We start from the raw sequence: 21232 nt of genomic DNA, 5'->3' as shown, positions 1-21232 counted from the left end.
GGCAATGATATTTCTTTTTAAGTGGCATATAAAATAATGGTGCACTGTAAAATCAATAGCGTTTGAGATTCAGTGAATGATAGCTGCCGTGTAAAGCACGCCTATTAGGTACCAGAAGCAGCTGCGCTTGGCCTTTCTTTGCATGTCATCATCCATCCTCTACAACCCTAGGGGGCAGATATCAGCTTCTTCATCGTGACAAGTGAACAAACTGAGATCAGCTTAAGTGCAGGGGCTTCGGCCTGGTCACCAAGCCAGTGATGGCAGAGGTAGGATATGAATTCAGCAGGAAGCCACTTAAATGTCAACGAGGCCGATTTAATAACTTGCACGGAGACAGCCAAGCTGCTAACCCGAACAAGACCACATTTTAACAACTGCCATTGGCCTGGAGTAGGACTTCCTGTCTTTGATGCTCCCTCTTCCCTTTCAGCCTCTGAGATTCCTCTGGTGCGATTCCCTTTTATTTATTCTCTTTCTTTCACTTCTTGGGGCTGCCTGGCTCTCAGGTCTGTGCTCACCGTACAACACCATCCTGCCTTCCTCAATAAATTAATTTTCTGCGAGAGACAAGACGAATCACCTACCAATCAAATTTATAAAAATGTTGTGAAGAAAATGGTTGCAGTTCAAGATCAAGACCAGGAGACTTGAGAAATCACAATTTTTGTATCAACCGAGTGCAGAGATAAAAGTGGAAGAATGTGGTAGAGGCAAGAAGAGAGACCCAGGGTGGTAGGAAAGGCTTCAGAAGTATACTTCCTTCTGGAGGGAAAGAATGCAGAGCTTCTATGAATGTAATTCCTGCCAGGTGAGGAGAGTCACCACCCTTTCATGGAGGGACTGTATCGTTTTGCAAGAGGGCAGGAAAAGTCATGCTCTCCATTTCCTGGTCTCTATTTGGGGCCTCCATTACTTGTGGTACCTAAAAGTCTGACTTCCGGTAAGACGTCGCTGATAGAAATAGTTATAGCCATGTCCTCATACGTCACAGGGAAAATACCAGTCTGGTATTTTGAGTGTGAAATAAGTGCATGCGTGTAAAATATTTAAAACTATCCTCGGCACGCAGTATGTACCCAATGAGGGTTAGCTTTCATCATCATCATTATCGCCATCATTTTCATTTTTATCTGCAAAACTGGAAACAGAAAATGAATGGTTCTGAGAAGCCTGTGTGGCCTTCAGCACAGGGACAAGATCCATCAGGAACATTGTCCCCAGTAACGGAGGTGAGTGGATTTCTGTCTCTCCATATCTCCCGGTCCAATGCTTCGAACTCTTTTTTTTTTTGCGGTACGCGGGCCTCTCACGGTTGTGGCCTCTCCCGTTGCGGAGCACAGGCTCCGGATGCGCAGGTTCAGCGGCCACGGCTCACGGGCCCAGCCGCTCCGCGGCATGTGGGATCTTCCCGGACCGGGGCACGAACCCACGTCCCCTGCATCAGCAGGCGGACTCCCAACCACTGCGCCACCAGGGAAACCCCAATGCTTTGAACTCTTGATCCTTCTTCTGGTAACTCAATCTTATTCTCTAAAGGGAAACGCTCATTCCTTTATTAAGCATTGATTGAGCAACAACAACGTGCTGTAAGAACATAGGTAAGTCAGAGTGGGTTCCTGTTCTGACGCAGTTTACAAACCGATGAAGAAGACAGGTCAGGACACAGCTAGATTTTACCTACAGCAAAAGAAAAGAGGCTGAGATAGAGATGAATATCAGTATTGTGAGAGTGCACAGGAAGAGCTACTTAAATGGGACAAAGAACTTCGACGAAGGTCTCATTAGGAGATGGTACTAACTAAACCTTGAAGGGTATTTAAAGGTGTTAAAAGATGGATCTCTAAGTGGAAGAAATGACATAAACAAAGGGCTGGACGCACAGAAATAAAGGGCCCATTTGGGTAAAGGAAAAGAGGGTGATCTGGCTGGAGTGTAGTTTTCTTGGGGGGATTTAGTTGGGGGGCTGCTGAGCAAGGAGGAGAGGCCTGACTCTGAAAGGTCTTGGATATTATCTAAGACATCTGAGATCTTACCTACGAAGCCTAGATCCTCAAGGCCTCCCTATATGAGGATTAGATAGTGCTGGGCATGCTGGATTACCAGCCCTGCCGGTCTCTGTTCCCAGCCCCTTAGGTGGCAAAGGTCACCTAAGGACCAATCCGAGGGAGCCAGGGAAACAGATCTACTGCGTGGAACTTACTAGGAAATGAATGAGTTGTTGGTCCTGAGACATCCCAGGCTGGTGGGAGTGGTCCCCAGGGCATCACTTTTAATCATATTGGAATATCTCTAACATATCTCCTTTTAATATCTCATAATCAATGGCACGTTATAGTCAATTGTCAGTGATATTTCTTTCTCTGTGGCACATAAAATAACAGTGTACCTTTAAATCAATGGTGTCTGAGAATCAATGGTTAATAGCTGGCATGCAAAGAGGGTCTACTAAGTGCCAGAAGCAGAGCTCAGGGGGTCTTTACACAGGTCACGGTCAGTCCTTTGCAACCCTAGGAAGCCAGCATCTTCTTCATCTTTACAAGTGAAGAAATGGAGCCATGGTTGAATGAAGTTCACCACCCTACACACAGATATTCCAGAAGAGAGAAGAACAAGAAGGCAATTTAGAGCCTGTGGGGAAGTGGTCAAGGGGGAGTGCAGATGCAGAGTCAAGGCCACCAAGCCAATCCGGAAGCAAGGTGCTGGTCACAGTGCAGTGTAGTTCTAACCTATCAGAGGTTAGAAAAGAAGCAAAACCAACGACAGCCACCAAAACCCACTTGTGACTGCAGCGTGAGGCGACTTTCTCCCAAACACAGGATGGAAACAAGCTTTTCCGCCTAAACAAACCCATCAGAGAATCCCTAGTATGTGGAGGGAGAACACTCCCTCCTGGAGTTCCTGGAGAACACTGAATTCCTAGGTTAAAAAGTATCTGTTGAAAAAATATTAAAAACCCAAAGCACACCATATGGTTTCAAAATGACAATGGAAACGTTTGTTTATCTCGGGCCAGAGGCACATTTCATCAAGCTGTTCAGAATCTGCGAAGTGGATCCACCCTTCGGCAGTCGGGCTGCCTAAGGAGAGCGAGCACATCTGGCAAATCCACATCCTCTCTCCAGGATCCCTGAGGACCGGAAATGCTATATCAGGAGAGCTGACAGGGCTGTTTGCAGAGCTCTTGCCTGCAGGTTCTTTGCTCCCGGATCACCTTAATACTGAACCTGTAAAGGGCTGGGGGTGGCGGCGGGGAGGGAGGAGTCCCCCCAGAATCCCACCTCGGTGGTCAGCTTGTCCGTCTCTCCCAGGGCCAGGCTCTTCCACTCTATTTTCCCTAAACTTCTAAAAATGCAGCTTGAAGTGTGTTGTAATCTCTGGGCAAAGGCCTAGAAGTCAGTGACCTCCTTGTTCTAACCCAGATTTGATATGGGATCAACAGTGAGTCATTAGCCCTTTTCTCACATCTCAGTTTCCTCTAGGAAACAGGATCTGTCATTCTTTCATATCTTTTTATATGAAAGATGCTGTGACTGGGGTTACATCAGCATCTCTTCACCAGGAAGAAGGCATCGTTCAAAAAGTGCAGCTCCTTGAGTAGACCCCAGGGGTCGCTGTGGAGACACAGAAGGCTCCCGGAGCCTCTGCCAGGTCAGCTGGTCCCCATCTACCCCTCCAGCTTCACAAAGCCCAGCCTCCATCCAGTGGGGACTCCTCAGGAGAGGAGACCGGCCTCCCTTGGCAACAGAGACGGCCCAACTACTTCAGTTATAACCAGTATATCTCTTTGAGGAGTTCTGCTAGACTTTGAAAAGTAAAAGAAAGAAAAGAGAGAAAATCCTGGAAGAGAACGGAGCCTAAAGTTAAACGCGACCACAATTAGGCACTAGAGTTAGTACAAGCAATGATGCAATACAAGTAGGGGAATTAAAGTTGGGTCTGCTGTGTATTAATAACTCAATCATTGGGGAAGTCTAGGGAAGGGGTTCAAGTCTGTCTGTCTCTCTCTCTGTGTCCCTCTTTCTGACACATCCACAGAGAATCTGAAAAATAAAATCCCTATCACTTTGCTGTATACCTGAAACTAACACAATATTGTAAATCAACTATAGTTCAATTTAAGAAACAGAAAAAAAATCCCTGAACATCAAGCAAAAATAGTACTATGTTCCAGCAACTGCTAATATTTTCTTTCATCGGGCAATTGGATGACAGTTCAGCAATGTGTACACAAAAAGATATATCCATGAATAGAATGTTACGTTGAGTTCCCCCCCCCCGCCCCCACAAACCATAGTGCTATTGGTATGCTTCCTATCTTCCTCAATTTCACTTGGAAAATTACAGGGGAAATAGAAAAAGAGATTGCTTGGTATTAAATGCTTAGCATTTATGTGAAACAATTACAAAGGAAACCTCACCGTAATGTCTCAGGCTGTATATTTTAGTTTATCTAATTCAATATGAGAGAATAAACCAACTTTCTTCCGTTGCTGAGCTTGGAGATTCCACTCTTCCTTAACATGAGCTGCTTATTTTCCTTGCAAGGAAAATCCACGGTAATCCCTCACTTCTTTTTTGCTCTGTCCTGACTACTATCACATTGCTGCTGACTGAAGTTACAGATGGGTGGAGCGACACCCTTACTTAGGCTAAATGAATGGGAACCTTTGATGCCTCTAATTTAGGCCCTTTAAGATCATAATAATGAAGTATACACCATACCAAAGAGTCAAATTCATAGTCCCACTTACTTAAGAAAAGTTTCTGATTATCTTTCTATTCCATGTTAATGTCCTTTTGATGATAAAGATGTTTTACTTTCAGATTATTACTTTGGAAATGGTACTACTAGCAGAATTCAGCAACTGCAAATAAATCCCAGGGTTACCGGGTTTCTCCACGTGGGGATTACTGACATTTGGAGCTGGATAATTCTTTGATGTATGGGGGTGGCGGGTGGAAAAGGGACCTTTCCTGTGCATTCTAGAATGGTGAGCAACCTCCCTGGCCCTTCCACTCCCAATCATGACAACCCAAAATGTCTCCAGACATTGCCAAATGTTCCCTGAGGGTGTGGGCGGGGGAAAGGACAAAATCACCACAGTTAGAACCACAACACGTGCCTGATTTGTTACATGGAAAAGAGAGGCGAAAGAAAGAAAATAAAATTTTGTCTCTTCCTTTTTTTTTTTTGACTGTCGAAGGGTCTACATATTTTAATTGTTAATCATTTGGATTCTTACTCTGTTATGTGGAATCACTCTTTCTAAATTTCTAAAGCCCTGTACAGTGTCTTTTGAATAGATGTGCTTGAAGTTCAAGTGGATTGTCAAAAGGACGAGAAGTCCACTAATTCCCACTGGGTAAAGTATGGGTAAACCTTAGCATAACTCCACTTTGAGCCTTAAACTAACAGCATGTGAAAAGATCAATATGAATAAATTCAAAACTAATCAGATCCCTTCTTCAAATGTTGACACAGTATTATTTATATCCCATAAATACCTTCTTGACTAAAATTCATCCTAGGAGATTGGCACCTGGCCAGTTCTATTCATATTTACTGTATTTATATAGTACGCTGGGCCAAGGATAATATTTAAGACAAAATATGCCTGAAGGCATATACAATATCTCTTATATTTTTACTTTTAAAACTCCACATTGCTAAAAGCATTTTGTCTGAACTGTATAAAACGTCCTGCAAAGGGCTACCAACAATCTGTAATGATATATAGCTCATTGAGCACGGTTAGAGCATATTTGTAATATTTGAGCTGAAGTCACTCCCTGAACGCTAATAAGTTGGTGGTAAAAAGTGAACCAGTGATCTTTCCCATGCCTTCATCTCTGGGGCTTATGACCCGCTGCAGATTCCCTTCAAGAAATGACAGGCACACTTCCTCCCCACCGTCTCTTCAGGGAGGACCGAGTTAAAAGTTAGGTGGAAAGGTCCTAAAGAGGGAAAGCTGGTATATAAGCCAATGCTGTCCTTTCCGTTTGCCCTTTAAAAATATGGTGGAGTGATTTTTTTTTCTTTTCTTCCTTTTTTTTGGAAGGGTTCACTATATTCCAGTATAACTAGAAAGTACTGGAAAATCAGTTAACCTACTTTCTATAAAATTATCCACAGTCCTAGCACAGTAGTATCAAATCTGCTATTAATAAGGCTTTCTGCTCCTAAATTTCCTTTAAGGCTTTAAGAAGCCTGCACTCTTTGTAGGAAGACTGATAGTTTATATTTTATCCTGCACTGATCAGAGGCTTTCATTTCTTTGGTAGCTGGGAGAGGAAGCAGAAGGGAATCCACACACGCACCTGAGATGCCAACCTCTGAAATCCTAATAATTTGAGAATTTTCTCCAATTTGGTGATGATGATAATCTTGCGTGGGATCACCTCAGTTGTTTAGACTGAAGAGTGCTTGAAGAACAAAGAATGAACACCCTCTTGGGTAATTTGCTCTTTCCACACCTATCTCAGGAAGGGATCAGACCTCCTCTCTGTTATGAAAATGCCAGCAATTCATGAGAGCTGTTGCAGGTAAACACTGAAGGCTTGGCTTGTTCTGGTTCTACATAACATAACTGCCCGCCTGCCCAAATTCCAGTAGAACGGTTGCACGTGCTAGAGAAAGCAAACTGACTCAACTCCCTGCTGGGTCTCAATGATTTTGGACTAATTACAATGAACTTTCTTTCCTAATTATCTCCATGGCTCCACCCCAGGTAGAAAGCTTTCCTTCACTCCCCGGGGGGGAATCACCAGGGTGGAGTGTATTTATCACCATTGTTGTGGATGGTGACGTAATTACAATAATAAAATCATCCTGCTTGCCAGGATCTCCTGCCTCAGCTCTGCCCTTAAACAAGAAGAGATGATGCTGCAGCAAAACAGAGGTCGCCAGGAAGCCTGGGGTTGGATACTTCAGCTGACAATGTGAGACCATCAAATATAAGACATGGCAAGTCCCGGAACTACGACTTGTCAAACTAAATATAAATATTCAAAAAGAAAAGCACCACCCTGCAATTAGAACCTCTAGGATAAAATTACCAAGATGGCCATATTATCTCTGTAGGCAAGACACAGAGACGTTGTGAAGGCTGCCAGGGAGTATATAGGGCATGGAAAGGGGAGGAGAGAGATGGGCAACCAATGAAAAGTGTACGACTTGGGATTTGGAATTGGCAAATGTTGGAGCTCTTTTTTTTTTTTTTCTTTTTCTTCTTCCTGGTATTTAACCCTCTCAGGCATCAATATATGCTTCTTCTTCTCTTCTTTTTTTTAAAGAACTTGGAAATCATTCTAAGCTAACTGCTCTCTTCCCTTCCCCTCAAAGAACTCAACAATCAATCATTCACTCCCGTTGCTACTGTATGCCAGCTGGTTTTGAGGACACTGCCCTCAGAGAAGCCAGTTTAAAAAAAAAAAAATCGGCTGTCTTCTACGCTGAGATTTAGGAATGCAACGAAGTGACTGCAGGAAGCCTATGAAAGGGCAGGGAACACCGGGCTCAAGAGTGAGAAAGATAAACGATAAACGCATAAGAAAAAGGATCTGCTACACCGGCGATTTTAAGAAGGCAGGTTTGAGTGAATTCGGAAAAAAATAACGTGAAGGAAAAACCCTTTTAAACGTAGTCAGCAACGAAGCTGTCCTTTCTACCATTCCAGGTGAAATCAAAAGGGGACGTGGTTACAAGATCTCGCCTTGGGGGGAATGTAAACACCTCGCCGAGGCAGTAGATTCAAGAATTGAGGGGTTGGAGGTAGGTTTTTGGAGGGGTCTCCAGATCGGGTTTTGTCTTGGCGATGCTGACATTTTTCGGGGAGTTTAGAGACAATAGGGAAGGCTTGGGGAATCAGCTGATAGGTCGGCACGGAAAGGGGCGCCTTCCGGAGAGGCTAGTTTTGAGCCACTTTTTTTTTTTAACCCCTCGTGCACCAGTTCGGCGGGCTTCAGGCCAATTGGAGCAAAGAAAACAAACCCACCAAGGTTTCCCGGTTTAACGCGGCCCCAGGGAGCGCCTCCAAGTTTGACAGAGGAGGGCTGACTCCTAGCCGGTGGCCGAGTCGAGAATTCCAGGGAAGAGAAAAAAAGAGAAAAACGCCTTATAAAAGACGGGGCGTTGGGGGAAGGGAGAAATGGAGAAAATTAAAAGTCGCAAGTCCACGTTTTAAAGCCTAACGTCCTCAAGCACACAACTGGCAAGGAGGTGGGTGGGACGGAGGACAGGAGCAGGGGAAGGAGCGAGCTGGGACCCGGAGAGGGCAGGGCGATCCCTGGAGTGGCTGCGGTTCTGGAAGCCTCGGGCAGCGCTAAGCCCCGGGGAGTGGAAGCGGGGAGCGGTACTTACTTTCCGAGGGGAAGAAGGGCGGCATGTCTATTTTGTAAACCTCCTTGGCGTAGTACTCCTCGTCGCTCCGCTCGCGCTCGCAGGCGGCCGCCCTCCGGCTCGCCTTCTCCTGGAGCAAGTCCCTTGTGCTGTTGTAGATGGAAATCACCTCCGGGGGGACCTCCTCGGGTTCGGGATAGTCTTCTGGGGGGCTGGTGAGTTTCAGCTTGCTCAGGATCTGTCCGCGGATCGCCTCGATCCTCTTGCGCATGAACTGGTCCATGTCGAGCGTGCTGCAGGTAGACAGGCTGAGCGCGACCGTGACCAGATGCAGGAGAAGAAAAGCGCTCAGCACACAGTAGTGCATTTTTTTTAAGGTGGAAAAAATTTTTTTTAAAAAAGTAAAAAAGTAATAAAAATAAAAAGAAACCAACAACTCTCAAAGTACAGATCAGGTAGATTTTTTTTTTAATGCGAAACTTTTGCAAACAATCGGGAGTCAATGTCCGAGAGAAAAAGCTATCTTGCTTGAATTCCTTTAAAAAGAAAAGGCAAGTCGTTCCCCAAGTGGAAATATTAATACACGACGGGCAAGGGGGAAGCTTCACTTGGGGGAGTCAGCAAAAGTTTTCTTGGAGCGACGAGATGGGGGCAAAAAAAGAGACGAGTGGCTATTAGGCAGAAATAAATTTAGGAGGAGGAAACGGAGTTCAGTGTGTCAGTTTCGGGTGCGGAGTGGCGGATCCGAACTCGGCTCCTCCGGCCAAAAGGGAAGAGATGAAAAGGTCCCGGGGCTGGCAGCGGGAGCGCCGGCGGGAGGGCCGCGGGCAGCGCTGTCAGGGGGGCGGCCGAGGCCGGCCGGCTCCAATTTATATATTTAAAGAAGGAGCAGCGCGGCCCTGCCTTCCACTACGGCGCTGAAAGTAGGAGCAGCAGCAGCTCCGGAGCGGAGGGGCGCACACGTGTGTGAGTGTGTGTGTGAGTGCGCGCGCGCGCGCGCCCGTGTGCGCGCGCTGGGAGCGAGCCCGGCCCCGGCGGGGAGGCGGGAGCGCTTCGCGCTGCGCCCGGGACTCGGCCGCGTCCGGCGGGGGCCGCGGGGGCCGCGGCGAGGATCCTGCTCCCGGAGGTGCGCGCGGGGGCCGACACCCCGGCCGGCGCGCCGACCCGCCCGGTCACTCCACGTTGCCGCCGCCGCCGCCGCTGGCGAACGCGTCCGGCCTCCAGCTCCCTCCTTCTGCTCCTTCTCCTCTCGCTCGAAACGCCAACCCGGCAACAGACGAGCGGCGGCCGCCGCCGTGGCTTTCGCCCCCCGCGGACCGCAGCGGCAGCCCCGGGACGCGCCGACAGGGGAGTTTTATTCCTAGGGGGTTGCGAAGGGGTTCCCTTGGACTCCCACCCTTGCCCACCCACTCCTGGTTTCTCTCCCACTTGGGCTTTCTCGCCGAGGGTAGTAGGCAGCCTGCAGTAGATCCTCTCCTTCCTCTTTTCTGCAGCCAGGCAGCCCCTCGGTTTGCCCCCGAATGGCTCCCTAGACCGTTATCCTAGGTTCTCCATCCCTCTCGCCAGTCCTCCTTCACTTGCGCTCTCGCTCTTCCTTGTGTGTGTCTCTCTCTGCCTCTCTCGGTCTCTCTGTATCTCTCCCGCTGCCTCTGCCTGCCTCTCTCTCTCTGTCTCTCTCTGGTCGGGAGCTTCTGGAGCTCCCCTCGGAGCGAACCTTCTGCTGCCAGCAGATAACATCACGATCCTGCCTGGGAGGAGAGATTTATAAGTTCTCTCTGAACCACGTGTTTGCCTTCAACGAAGTGACGTGCTAGGATTACAGTCAGAAGTCCTCTCGTTTACTTAGACCACGAGCTCTCCCTGAACCGTTGAGGGGGTGTGGAAATGAGGACGGCTGTGGGGAAGGGAGGGAGGAGGTGGTGTGCGCCCTGACAACAGTGATTTATGGTATTTACTTTATATAGTCATTTTGGACCCGTCTGGTGAAGGACATGCGATCAAGCCTCCCATTTTTACTTCGTGTGGCTCGCTCGCTCACAGCCTCCCAGTTGGGATCACTTGCTCTAGAATGGAAGTCTTCCCTCCTGTATTGTTTTCTCTCTCCCTCTCTCTCTCTCTCTCCTCTCGCTCGCTCGCTCGCTCGCTCGCTCGCTCGCTCGCTCGCTCATGCAAATGAGCATCAAACAGTTGACTCTGGGCCAGGCCAGCCCTGGGATAGGTCATCCAAGCTCCACCTCCTAGCTTTTTAGTGGCATCATTTTCTGAGATTCCATAGCACCGTGCTGGTACCTCTATCCTAAAGCTTATTTTATCATGGTTTGTTGTTTACAGCCTAGTTCTGCATTTGACTGTGAACGGCTGAAAACAGAGCTCTCTCTTCTGCACCTGGAGAAGGAATTATATTTATTTTACTGTTTGAATGAATGGCTATCTTCTTAATTTGCTGCCTAAGCCACATCTTGACATGGCTTTCTCTTCACCTTCTTCCCCAGCTAGACTTTAGCAATCAACTTCATTCTTTCCACAGCATATATCAGGAAGCTGGGATTTTAAGTGTTTGATGTTGCTGTTATACACTACTCATAACTTGACATTTTCTATTTCAACCTAGTCCAAATTAGATAAATACAAAAATAATTCTTGCCCCTGTTCACTTTTCCCTTTTTCTTTTCTTTTACCTTTAGTTACTCAAAGTCAACATTTTCATTTCATCATGACGGTAGCCATACCGAGTAGACAGATGATTTAAACTGGAAACTCTGTTGAGTTTTCCCCCAAACTCAAAGCCACTATATCACTCCCTAGTTCAGATGTTCCTTTTATTATAGAAAGGTCACAAGGAGCTTTCTCTAACTTTTGGAATTTACACTTTCCATGTGTATGGGGCCTATACCATTAGTAAACAGAGGGGTAAATAGTTACGATAACAGTAGCTAACACATATTACACTTAGTAACGTGAGGCAGATCGACAGATGTATATATATATGGTCATTTAATCTTCACAACATTCTAAAGTAGGTATTATTATTATCATCTCTATTTTGCAGATGAGGAGACTGCGGTACAGAGAGGTTGAGTACCTTGTTCAAGACCATAGTAAGATGGATTTTGCCATCAGAATGTACTGTCTATGTTCTTATCCACTACGTATTTCTAAGAAGCACTGGTTCCAGAAAGTGTCTGACAAACAGGGATCGTGTGGTGAAGTTACGTTTGAGAGATACTGGGTACTCTATTGCCTACTTACAGATTCACAGTTTCCGTCATGTTAAAGGCTCTGAGAATCTTACAGAAAATAAAACTGTTTAACCCTTTTAACCCAGCATATCCTGAACTCCCTTGAACATGGGATTTTTTCCTATGAAAACACATCAGAAAACTCTGGAATAAAGGAATTGTTCCAACCAACTTCTGTATAATTCTGAAAATTATGTGTAAATCAGCATTAGCACGTTCCTTTCCTGGAGGTCAATTTCAAATTGAAGCAACTTGAAGCAGTCAGACAACCAGCTACAACTCCAATAGCCAAAGCAAAATATACTCAAGAGGTGCTGCTATGGGGCTAGTAGTTTCACCAAGTTGTCATCCCTTTTGAGTTGAGTTTGAGAACTGCACTAATCTAGCTATACACAAAGGGGAAAAGTGACTGTTCCTACACGTGGGGCAATTATAGGACATACAGCAGGAGCTACTGAGTGAAGATCTGGCTTTGGAAGGCGGCTGGTAACCTTAGGCACCGTGCTCCGCCAAGGACATAGGCTCAGCCTCCCCTCAAATTAGGGAGACTACCTCCTAGATATAAACACAAACGTACCTGAGGTTAAGTGGATTCAGATTAGAGTGTGGATAGAGCAGCAAAAGTCCATCTCCATCACTGCTAGGAAAGCAATCTAAGCCATAAATCCTTCTGACAACCCCCTTCCCAACATAAACACACACACTTTTGCCCATGGTATTTAGTTTGATGAACACGTACTGCTTACTTTACAACCCCTCAGACTCCTGGCCTGTTCGTAAGATGCTACTTTTAACTTTCCTAAAGCCCAGGAAGCGAGGACAGGGGAGGGGATGGTAAAGTCTTCTAGTGTGGCCGAGGAGAGTGACTTGAGTGTAGCAGGAGAGGAGGCGCCCCTTTCTACCTCTCAGGTGAGCAATCCTTTGAAGATGCAACAGGTAAGACTTCAAGAGCTGTCCCCCTGGTTTACCAAAGCCGTGCGGTAGAAGGGGATTTCACCCACACAGGCCATCCTGATTAGCTCAAGGAGGCAGGTGAGCATAGTGTAAAAGGGGCAGGTTCCAGACTCAAGTTTTCTTGGGTTCAAATATCCATCGCTTTCTGGCTTTGTGATCCTGGCTAAGTTACTCAGACACTTGTGTTAGTTTCTTCATCCATGAAATGGGCATAACACATAGTACCAACAAGTTAAGATTACTGTGAGGATTAAATGACACAAGGTACCAAGAGAGTTTCTAACACAACCTGGCACTTAATATATGCCCATTAAATGTTAGTGACCATTCTTGTATCCTCTCACTTCTTCATTTCTGTCAGCTCTTTCTCCAACATAAATAGAATGAAAAAGCCAGGGAAGATGCTCATTAGAATTTGCTTCACGGTTATGCCTCCTAGCAGTTTCTGTAAGTTCATGCTCATTGTTATGTTAAACACTATGGTATTTTGCCCCTACTAATTGTAGGAAGAAAGGGCAAGAAGATACACTTTTGGTGAACAGAACTCTAAATGATTATCAAAATCCAGTTAAGTCCAAATGCCAGTTTAACACCCTAAAATGGAATTCTTTGTTTTCCAGATCAGTGGGAGAGCTGTTTCCACCATTAGCCCTTCTCTGCTCATTAATGGGTATATTCACTTAACTAATGTGCAGGTCCTACAAGAGCCTAAACAAATGCTTGATATCAAAACAACTACTCATCCCTGTCCCGGAGTTTTACCCCTAAGGATCACAGAGAAGAGTTTATAATGTAATAGGTCCTTCCTAAGTCTGGTGAAAGAAAAACTTCATTTGTAACAATTTTGAAAGCTTTCCACAATGGTTTCAAGCCTCAAAAACCAGGAGGTGGGGAAAAGAAATATACAGAGCTACTGTAATTGATTACATTTTACTCTCAATAGTTACACTTGAGAAAGGCAAAGTAACCCTTTACTGTGAAAATATACCAAAAGCCTTTTAAGTTCTTCCTTGTAATTTTATCTTTGATACCACAATTCAAAAACAATGTTTGGTCCATAACACTTTTTGTCTTATGTTCTGTACGCATTTTTATGCAAGTTTCTGCTCTCAGAATAATGAAATGAAAATGTTTAGTGATTTCCACAAGAAAAATCATCCAAATATTGTTTCCATTCTGTATCTATAGGTTTATCCAAGAAAGAAGTGATAAAGGACAAAGAACGGCACACTGGCAGGGAGGAAAAGGCTGAAAGAGAAGATCACAGGTGGTGAAAGATAAAGGGGTGAACTCAGGAGACAGGGAAAAGCAGACGTATCAGTAGGTTGTGAGGTTTTAAAGTGATAAACTCCTCACACTTTGATGATACACTGTGGGAACACTGATCTTACCCTTTGGAATTGCGATTAGTTGATGGATTACTGCTGGTGGCTTTGGGGCCCTTCCACCTCTATATTTTCAGCTCCGTGAGATTTCCAACAGGGGGCAATCTCCGGAGGCCTGGATACTGTCACCGCCTACTGAAATCAGCCAGAGATTCTGGTTTCTTACCCCCGGTGAAATTCAGCCACTAAAATAGCACTTGGTGATTGATATAAATAAATGAACATTATGGGGACAGCTGTCTTACACTAAAATATGGAGACATGCTTGATAAAATGCTAATGCTGATCAAAAGAAGCCAGCAGCAGTTTTCCTTAGTTTTTAGGGCAGGGTTTGACACTTGCCTTTATAGAATCTCTGCTCCTACTTCACTGACCCCACCAGCCCAGCAGTCCCCAGATACTTCACAAACCAAGAGACTGGAATTAGGTTGCTGGGGAGAAAGGGAGACAAAGAAGTATGAACAAAGTAAAAATTCCAAGATGAGGAAGGATAAGAGAAAAACATAATGATGTTATAATTAAAATGAGTATGACAGCATAAAGTGGAATTTTTATCTTTTTAAGATATATAGTCTTTAAATGAATTTGTCATCATTTCAGTGGGTTTCATAGATTGTGGAAAATTCTGAATGTGTAAATTTCCATGAGCAAAGTTACCAACCTCTATTTCAAACAACCTTGCCTTTCTGCTGCCTCAATTATCCTGCAATTAAAAAATGAAAATAAAACAAAAACCAACAGGCAATAGCAATTGCAGATAAAAAGAAAACCTGTATGTAGTTTTTTTTAATGTTAGAAGGAAAAACTAGTAAATACGTATTTTAAAAAGCAAAGTGGAAGTATACTTTTAATACGTATTTTAGAAAGCAAAGCTGTATCGGTAGTTATGATTTGTAAAAGTGGAGACTGCGGGCCACAAACTTTTCCTGATGTTTGTTTCAAGTCTTAGAAAATAAAGTTAGTTCTCACATCTAGGGCGACCATATAATTTATCACACAAACCTGAGCACTTCCAAGAGTGAAGAGGATGCTTTTCATCTATACACAGGACACCAGGGGTAAACCAGGACTGTCCCAGACTGTCACCCTAAAATGAAGCCACTTTCCAGTCGGAATCTGTAACAATACATCAGTTAACTTTTCACCTTTTCTCGGTTCAGTATGATATACATTGTGTATTTCCAAGCCTTTTTTTTCTTTGCCTATGCTACCGATTCTAATAATCACTATCAGAGCTATAATTTGAAAATACTTGTACGATTTTTAGCATTTATATAAAGATGCACCACGCCCAAAATGAAGTTCCTGAGAGATGCCTGGTCAAGATTCTTCTGAGCTCCATGGAAGCCCATCCCCCACACAGACAGGAAGAAGAGGAGGAAGATGAAAATGGGATTAACAAGTATTTCATGTATTCTGGGTGCAGCCAAATTCATTTTTAAATTTTGGAAAGTGAACAATAGATAAAAGAATCTGAAAGGTAAAAATAAAGTGTCCTCTTCCCGTTTTAGTGCACAGAACGAACAGAATGTTTCTGTCATTTGCTGCTTCCGGGTCACCTAATACTGACTTTTTACATGTTGATCTTTCCTGTTTAGTAAACAGTGAAGGCTGCAACAAAACCAGGGACACCTGGGAAGTTAACGTCACCTACAGTTCTGGTTTCTTTTTAGATTATTTCAGTTATCTCTATGTGTCTTTTCTAGTACAAACGCAGTATCTTCACAGTCAGTATCAAATGGCAAGCTGTTTACCATAAACCAAAGGAATAAATCCATAAATGGGCGTGTGCTCTGACCCAAAGAGACTTCAGCAATACACAAAAATGATTTTGGCTACCTGGTTATTAGAGAGAAGCTTTTGTTTTTTAAGAGGTCTTTGTTAATTAAGTTACTTAAGGTCACTAGACAACAGATTGTTGCAAGGTCAATCTGGTTATTTGACCAGTTACAACGGTTAAATGGAATCGATACCCCGGTTGTACTGATTGTTCAGAAACTAGTCCCTCGCCTGGTGTGAGGGCTGGAGGGGAATCGTTTAATTCAATGATAGCCTAAATCGTGCCACCTAGAGGAGAAAAGTGGTATGTCCTACAGCTTCCTATTTGGAGAAAACTAACATACTCAATTTCCCTGGGTATTTTCATCACAGCCTATTAAACAATGATACAATGTCATGTGGCTGTAAATTTTTTTTAACTGTAATTAACTTTCACCTCAAGGGTATTTTCCATTGACTTTTTTTTCCCCCAGAGGAAAAATAAAGTGTTAGTTACTTGTTATCTCCTAGCCAATAACATTCTAAACTAAAATCTACTCTTCATTTTTACAAAGCATAATTTGAATATCTAAATTCTTAATAGCAAAAATGTCAGCACTTACACTTTTATGAGCCATCTAATGTCATTAAGTAACAACCAGAGCTATGGGCAATATATTGTATCTTAGTATAAAAGGAGCTAGTCATGTTCCAATAGACAAAACTATTGGACACTACTCCAGTACTTAGTAGTACTTCCATTTCTGCAGCATCAAGATAAATAGCAAAGTTTTAATTATCAGACATACTCAAACAAGATCTATAATAAATTCTCCAATAGTACACTGTATAATAAACTGACAGTGGCAACCAAAATAAAGCCTGAGCTGACAAGCTACCTTTAAATTGCTAGTGCCAGGAAAATGTTCACCTTTTGATACGTGCCGTAGGTTCGTGTCATGAGTAAATGAGACTAAAAAATGTAATATGCCTATTTATTTTTCCCAGAGCAAAGTGCAATTTCTAGAATCTCATTTTCTATAAGACCTTAATGATTTCTAGAATGTCATTTTCTATACAACATTAGTATCACCTACAATGTGAGGAATCACTGTTGTGTAACAGCTCTTTGACTGGAGCTTGGACTCAACTGTATTAGTAACTGTGAACCTGGGCAAGTTACTGAACCCATTGCCTGTTCCCTCAACTATATGTTGGGGACAATAACAGCACCTACTTCACAGGGTCATAGGAAGACTGACTGGATGAGTTAAGGGCATTATAAACTGTTAAATACTATCTGGCACACAATAATTACTGTATAAATGTCTGCTGTTCTTATGACTTGCTCTGGTCCAACTTATACTTGACTGGTTGATGGGCCGACCTTCATGCAGTCATCAACTGCACCTCTCCATGTCAACCCCTTGGAGTGTTCTATTAAGACAGTATTTAGAGTTTTGGTTCTGGAACAGCTGAAGTAGACAGTAAATATATTTTAATTTCTCATTAAAGGTCAGGACCTTGGTACTCAGTGTGAACTCGACTTTTCAGGCCGTCAAACATTATTTTCTTAAAAAAAGAATGTTTTACGTTCTTCTATTCATCTAATGAATCTTTGGCATTTGAAAATTTTACTTATGCTATCCATAATTTTTTACATTTTCAGTCTACATGCAATTCTTGACACGTGATTTCACCAGTCTTCACGCCATCATGTTAAATGGTAGCACAAAAGTGGAAGTACCACAGTTGATGTCTGTGTGTGCCCTCAAGTCACTGAACTTGTAGGTTGTCTAGAATTTGTTGTTATTAAAAATAATGCTATTATACTGTTCACACAGCATTTTCTGTAATTAGGATCTTTTCCTGAGGAGGGTTTCTAGAAGTAGAATTACTGGGTGAACACAAATTTTACTATCTGCCAGACTTTAAACTTTTCTGGGAGGAACTCATTATCTAGAAGAGGAACGTTTATGATTAGAGATCAGAAATGAATAACAAGTCTACACGCACAGCATCTAAACCTCCAAATACATAATACTGTTTCCTGAGACCCTCCCTACTACATAGCAGGCACTGTGCTAGACAGACGCTGTGCGCTCATTGTTCCAATCCCTCCAATATACACAAACATATCCCTGTGCCTGAGGTACATGCTAGCCTTAAAAAGTTTTAAGACATTTTTGCAACAACACATGGCTTCATGTGAGTCCAAATTGAACTCTGAACTCAGTTCTGATTCCAAAATTTTGCCTTCTGTCATCTAACAACGAATACTGATATTTCTAAAAATATTCCATGTAAATATAACTTCATTTATCATTAAAAAGTGTACTTGGGAGTCCTCATAAGGACCAAAGTATGGCAGCTGTGTCATGCAATAGATATTCCTATCATTCCTACCATTTGGAGAGAAGGATAATGTCACCTTGAACCTTTTGGACTCTGAGCTTTTACTATTTATAATACACTTACGAGATCCCAGTGTTACTGTACAAAGACAAATATTACGTAGAGGCAGCCCTGATGTTGTGCTGGGTACTACTCAGTATTTCAGGATAACTGCTGTCTGGCTGCCCGGCTGATGTTTTGAGAGCTGATGTCAATCCCTTGTTTATGTCCATCCCACGGGAGGGGATCCATTTTTACCGAAGACTGAAGTCTGGCTCTGCGAGCACGCAGAGGCAACTGTCTAGAAGCCTCAGGGTGAATCAACAGCTGCAAGGCCACCCACACAAAGGACGCGGCTCTCAGCTGTCTCTTCATTCAGAGCCCCAGTTGGTCCTGACCCCATACAAATTTGGTGTTGCTGCTTTGATGTTTATGAACCGATTGCATTAAAGACCCAGGGTAATGATTCTGGGGTTAGAGAAACTGTTCTTTATACAAATGTGGTTTAACACCTCATCATTTTAAACTGGCTGTACTAACAACGCTCATGGTGCTCTTTGTTTTCCGGGGTTTTTGCCCAAATCTGCAACCTCCATTTGCTCTGGCAGGATGTCGAGTGTGTGCTGGGATAGATCTGAGCTGCTAGATACCTCGGGAGCTCTGCCACTCAAGGCGCTTCCTCAGGAAACCTCCTAAACAAGGAGGCTCCCGACAGAAGTCCCCAGCGCTGGAATTCACTGGCTTAGATGGCACCTGCTGTCTGCTGCTCTGACAGTTCTCAGCACGTCCCTTTAGTGCATCACGAACCTACTGTTTCACAGTACAGCACTGAGACTTAAAGTTTAGTGTGTTCATTCTGAAAGCTGCAGGTGGTACTACTAAAAAAGCAAATGCTATGTGTCATACACAGTGGCCTAACATGTAAGGACAATAGTTATACCTCAGGAAATAATTATAAAGCAACTTAATATAACTTTTTAAAAATACAAATAGTGAAAAAGACATCAACCATAATTTAGTCAATAAAAATCACACCAGTATTTGTATATACTTAAATTGTATCAGTAAATGTTTATGTAACAATTCAAGATAGACTTATGATTCCAAAATTTACTGATATTTTATTAGACTAAATATATGCTCTGTGACTTTATTCTCTTCTTAGGGAGACAGACCACCACTAGCCATGTGCAGCTTTTAAAATTTGAAGTAATTAATGAAAAATCCAGCTTCTCTGTATCCCTAGCCACACTGGAGAGGCTCCATAGCCACTTGTGCTACCATATTGGACAGTGGAGATATATTTCCATCATCACAGAAAGTCCTAGTGGACAGTAGTGATGTAGAGACTAAAATTATAAGGAATCAGGCCCACTTCTCTAACATATACCCTTGTTTAACTACTCGAATGAAAACCAAAGAGCATTTGACAGAAAGCTAAATATATACTCCTGCTATAGTGGAGGGGTGGGTGAATGAGGTGAGCGGTGTTGGACCAGATGTTGCTAACAAAGCAAAATGAAACATATTTTGTAACTGTCTCTGAGGACAACTCTTCTGAATACAAAAGTTTCATCACACACCTAGATAAATAGCCCTAAATCATAACTCCCTGAAAGTAGGCTCAGTAGACCAGATGAAAAATATTAATGTGCTTCTAAGCTACAAAACATCCTTTAGAGAATCTAAAATTGTTTAAGAATTGTTGGACGATATCTTCAAACTACAAAATTCTGATTAGATTTATTACAACTCTTAGTATTTTGTTAACCACCAATCACTACTCTAAATGTCCTGTCACCTATCTCAGACACCATTTTACTTCCAAATCTGTTCATTGGTCCTCCTGATTGATATATTTAATCAAGTTCTGAAAAGCTCACACAGGGAAAAAATTTACCAGGAGGCCTACCTTGCTGCAATAGTCAGTAAGATTCATCTATCCAGCTGGCCAAAATTCAGACTCCTGCTTTCTTGGGGAAGGAATGAGAGAGCTTTTTGTAGGCATGGAAGAGTTCTCTCTCCCTTTTCCAAAATTTGTTCTAACTGCCAATTCACCTCAAATAGTCTTCGTACTCATAATATCTGCAGGACTCAACAGACTCACTACCTATCACAGATATACTGAGTGGAGACAAACATCAGTCATGTTGATCCTAATAGATACATTTAAGGAAGGAGCAGTATGAACTCTGCTTCCTTCAACTGAAAACCATTTCCAAGTAAAAATGAACTTATCATCGACAGAGTACCGACAAATTAACCTCTTCACACCCCTAGACAAGCTTCATTATTCTAGGACTCCTATTACTGTACAATTCTGTTACAATAGTTTTTTAATGTACAACTTAGATTCCACTATAATAGTTTTTGAAAAGGTTATCTTTTAACAAACATTTTTAAAGTCATGGCACATAACTGATTTATTTCAAGTTATCACTGTTAATCCAAATTGGCACACAATCCAAATCATACAGTGGGCACGTATTGCAGGAAGTCGACTTTAAAAAGGAACAGGAGATTTGACTTTTTAATTTTTTACAGGAGCAAAATTACCCCTTATTTTGCCATAAACAATATCACTCAAATGATTCTAGTACCGTTCCTGGAACAGGTGCTCAATTAATGCCAGATAAATGCTTCATTTAACCTTCTAATTCTAGTAGGAAATCTAAGTCAAGAATCAATGGTAGGGCTTCCCTGGTGGCACAGTAGTTAAGAATCTGCCTGCCAATGCAGGGGACACGGGTTCAAGCCCTGGTCTGGGAAGATTCCCCATGCCGCAGAGCAACTAAGCTCGTGCGTCACAACTACTGAGCCTGTGCTCTAGAACCCACAAGCCACAACTACTGAGCCCACGTGCCACAACTACTGAAGCCTGCGTGCCTAGAGCCTGTGCTCTGCAACAAGAGTAGCCATGACAATGAGAAGTCCACACACCACAACAAGTAGCCCCCCCGCTCGCCGCAACTAGAGAGCCCGCGCACAGCAATGAAGCCCCAACGCAGCCAAAAATAAAAAAACAAATAATTTATTAAAGAAAAGAATCAACGGTAGCTAAAGTTATTTCACATCTAAGTTAAAAATGTACCATTTGCTATTTTATGCATTGCTGTGGACTGAATTTTTGATCCCCCGCCTTCCACAATTTCATATGTAGA

General features: G+C 43.2%; 1 protein-coding gene across 2 annotated transcripts in view; it reads right to left on the bottom strand.

Moving 5' to 3' along the window:
- Nucleotides 1–10090, bottom strand: part of TGFB2 (transforming growth factor beta 2) — an 83955-nt gene extending 73865 nt beyond the window's left edge. For both annotated transcript variants that reach the window (XM_060127160.1, XM_060127167.1), the window contains exon 1: nt 8363–10090. In XM_060127160.1, coding sequence (XP_059983143.1) covers nt 8363–8708 — 346 coding nt within the window. In that variant the 5' untranslated portion in view covers nt 8709–10090. The remainder of the gene's footprint in view (nt 1–8362) is intronic.
- Between the last annotated feature and the right edge of the window lie 11142 nt (nt 10091–21232).

Source organism: Lagenorhynchus albirostris, chromosome 2 (assembly GCF_949774975.1).
Source record: "Lagenorhynchus albirostris chromosome 2, mLagAlb1.1, whole genome shotgun sequence".
Lineage (NCBI taxonomy): Eukaryota > Metazoa > Chordata > Mammalia > Artiodactyla > Delphinidae > Lagenorhynchus > Lagenorhynchus albirostris.
The sequence above is the reverse complement of the archived record's forward strand: the minus strand, read 5'-3'. Positions and strand labels throughout refer to the sequence as shown.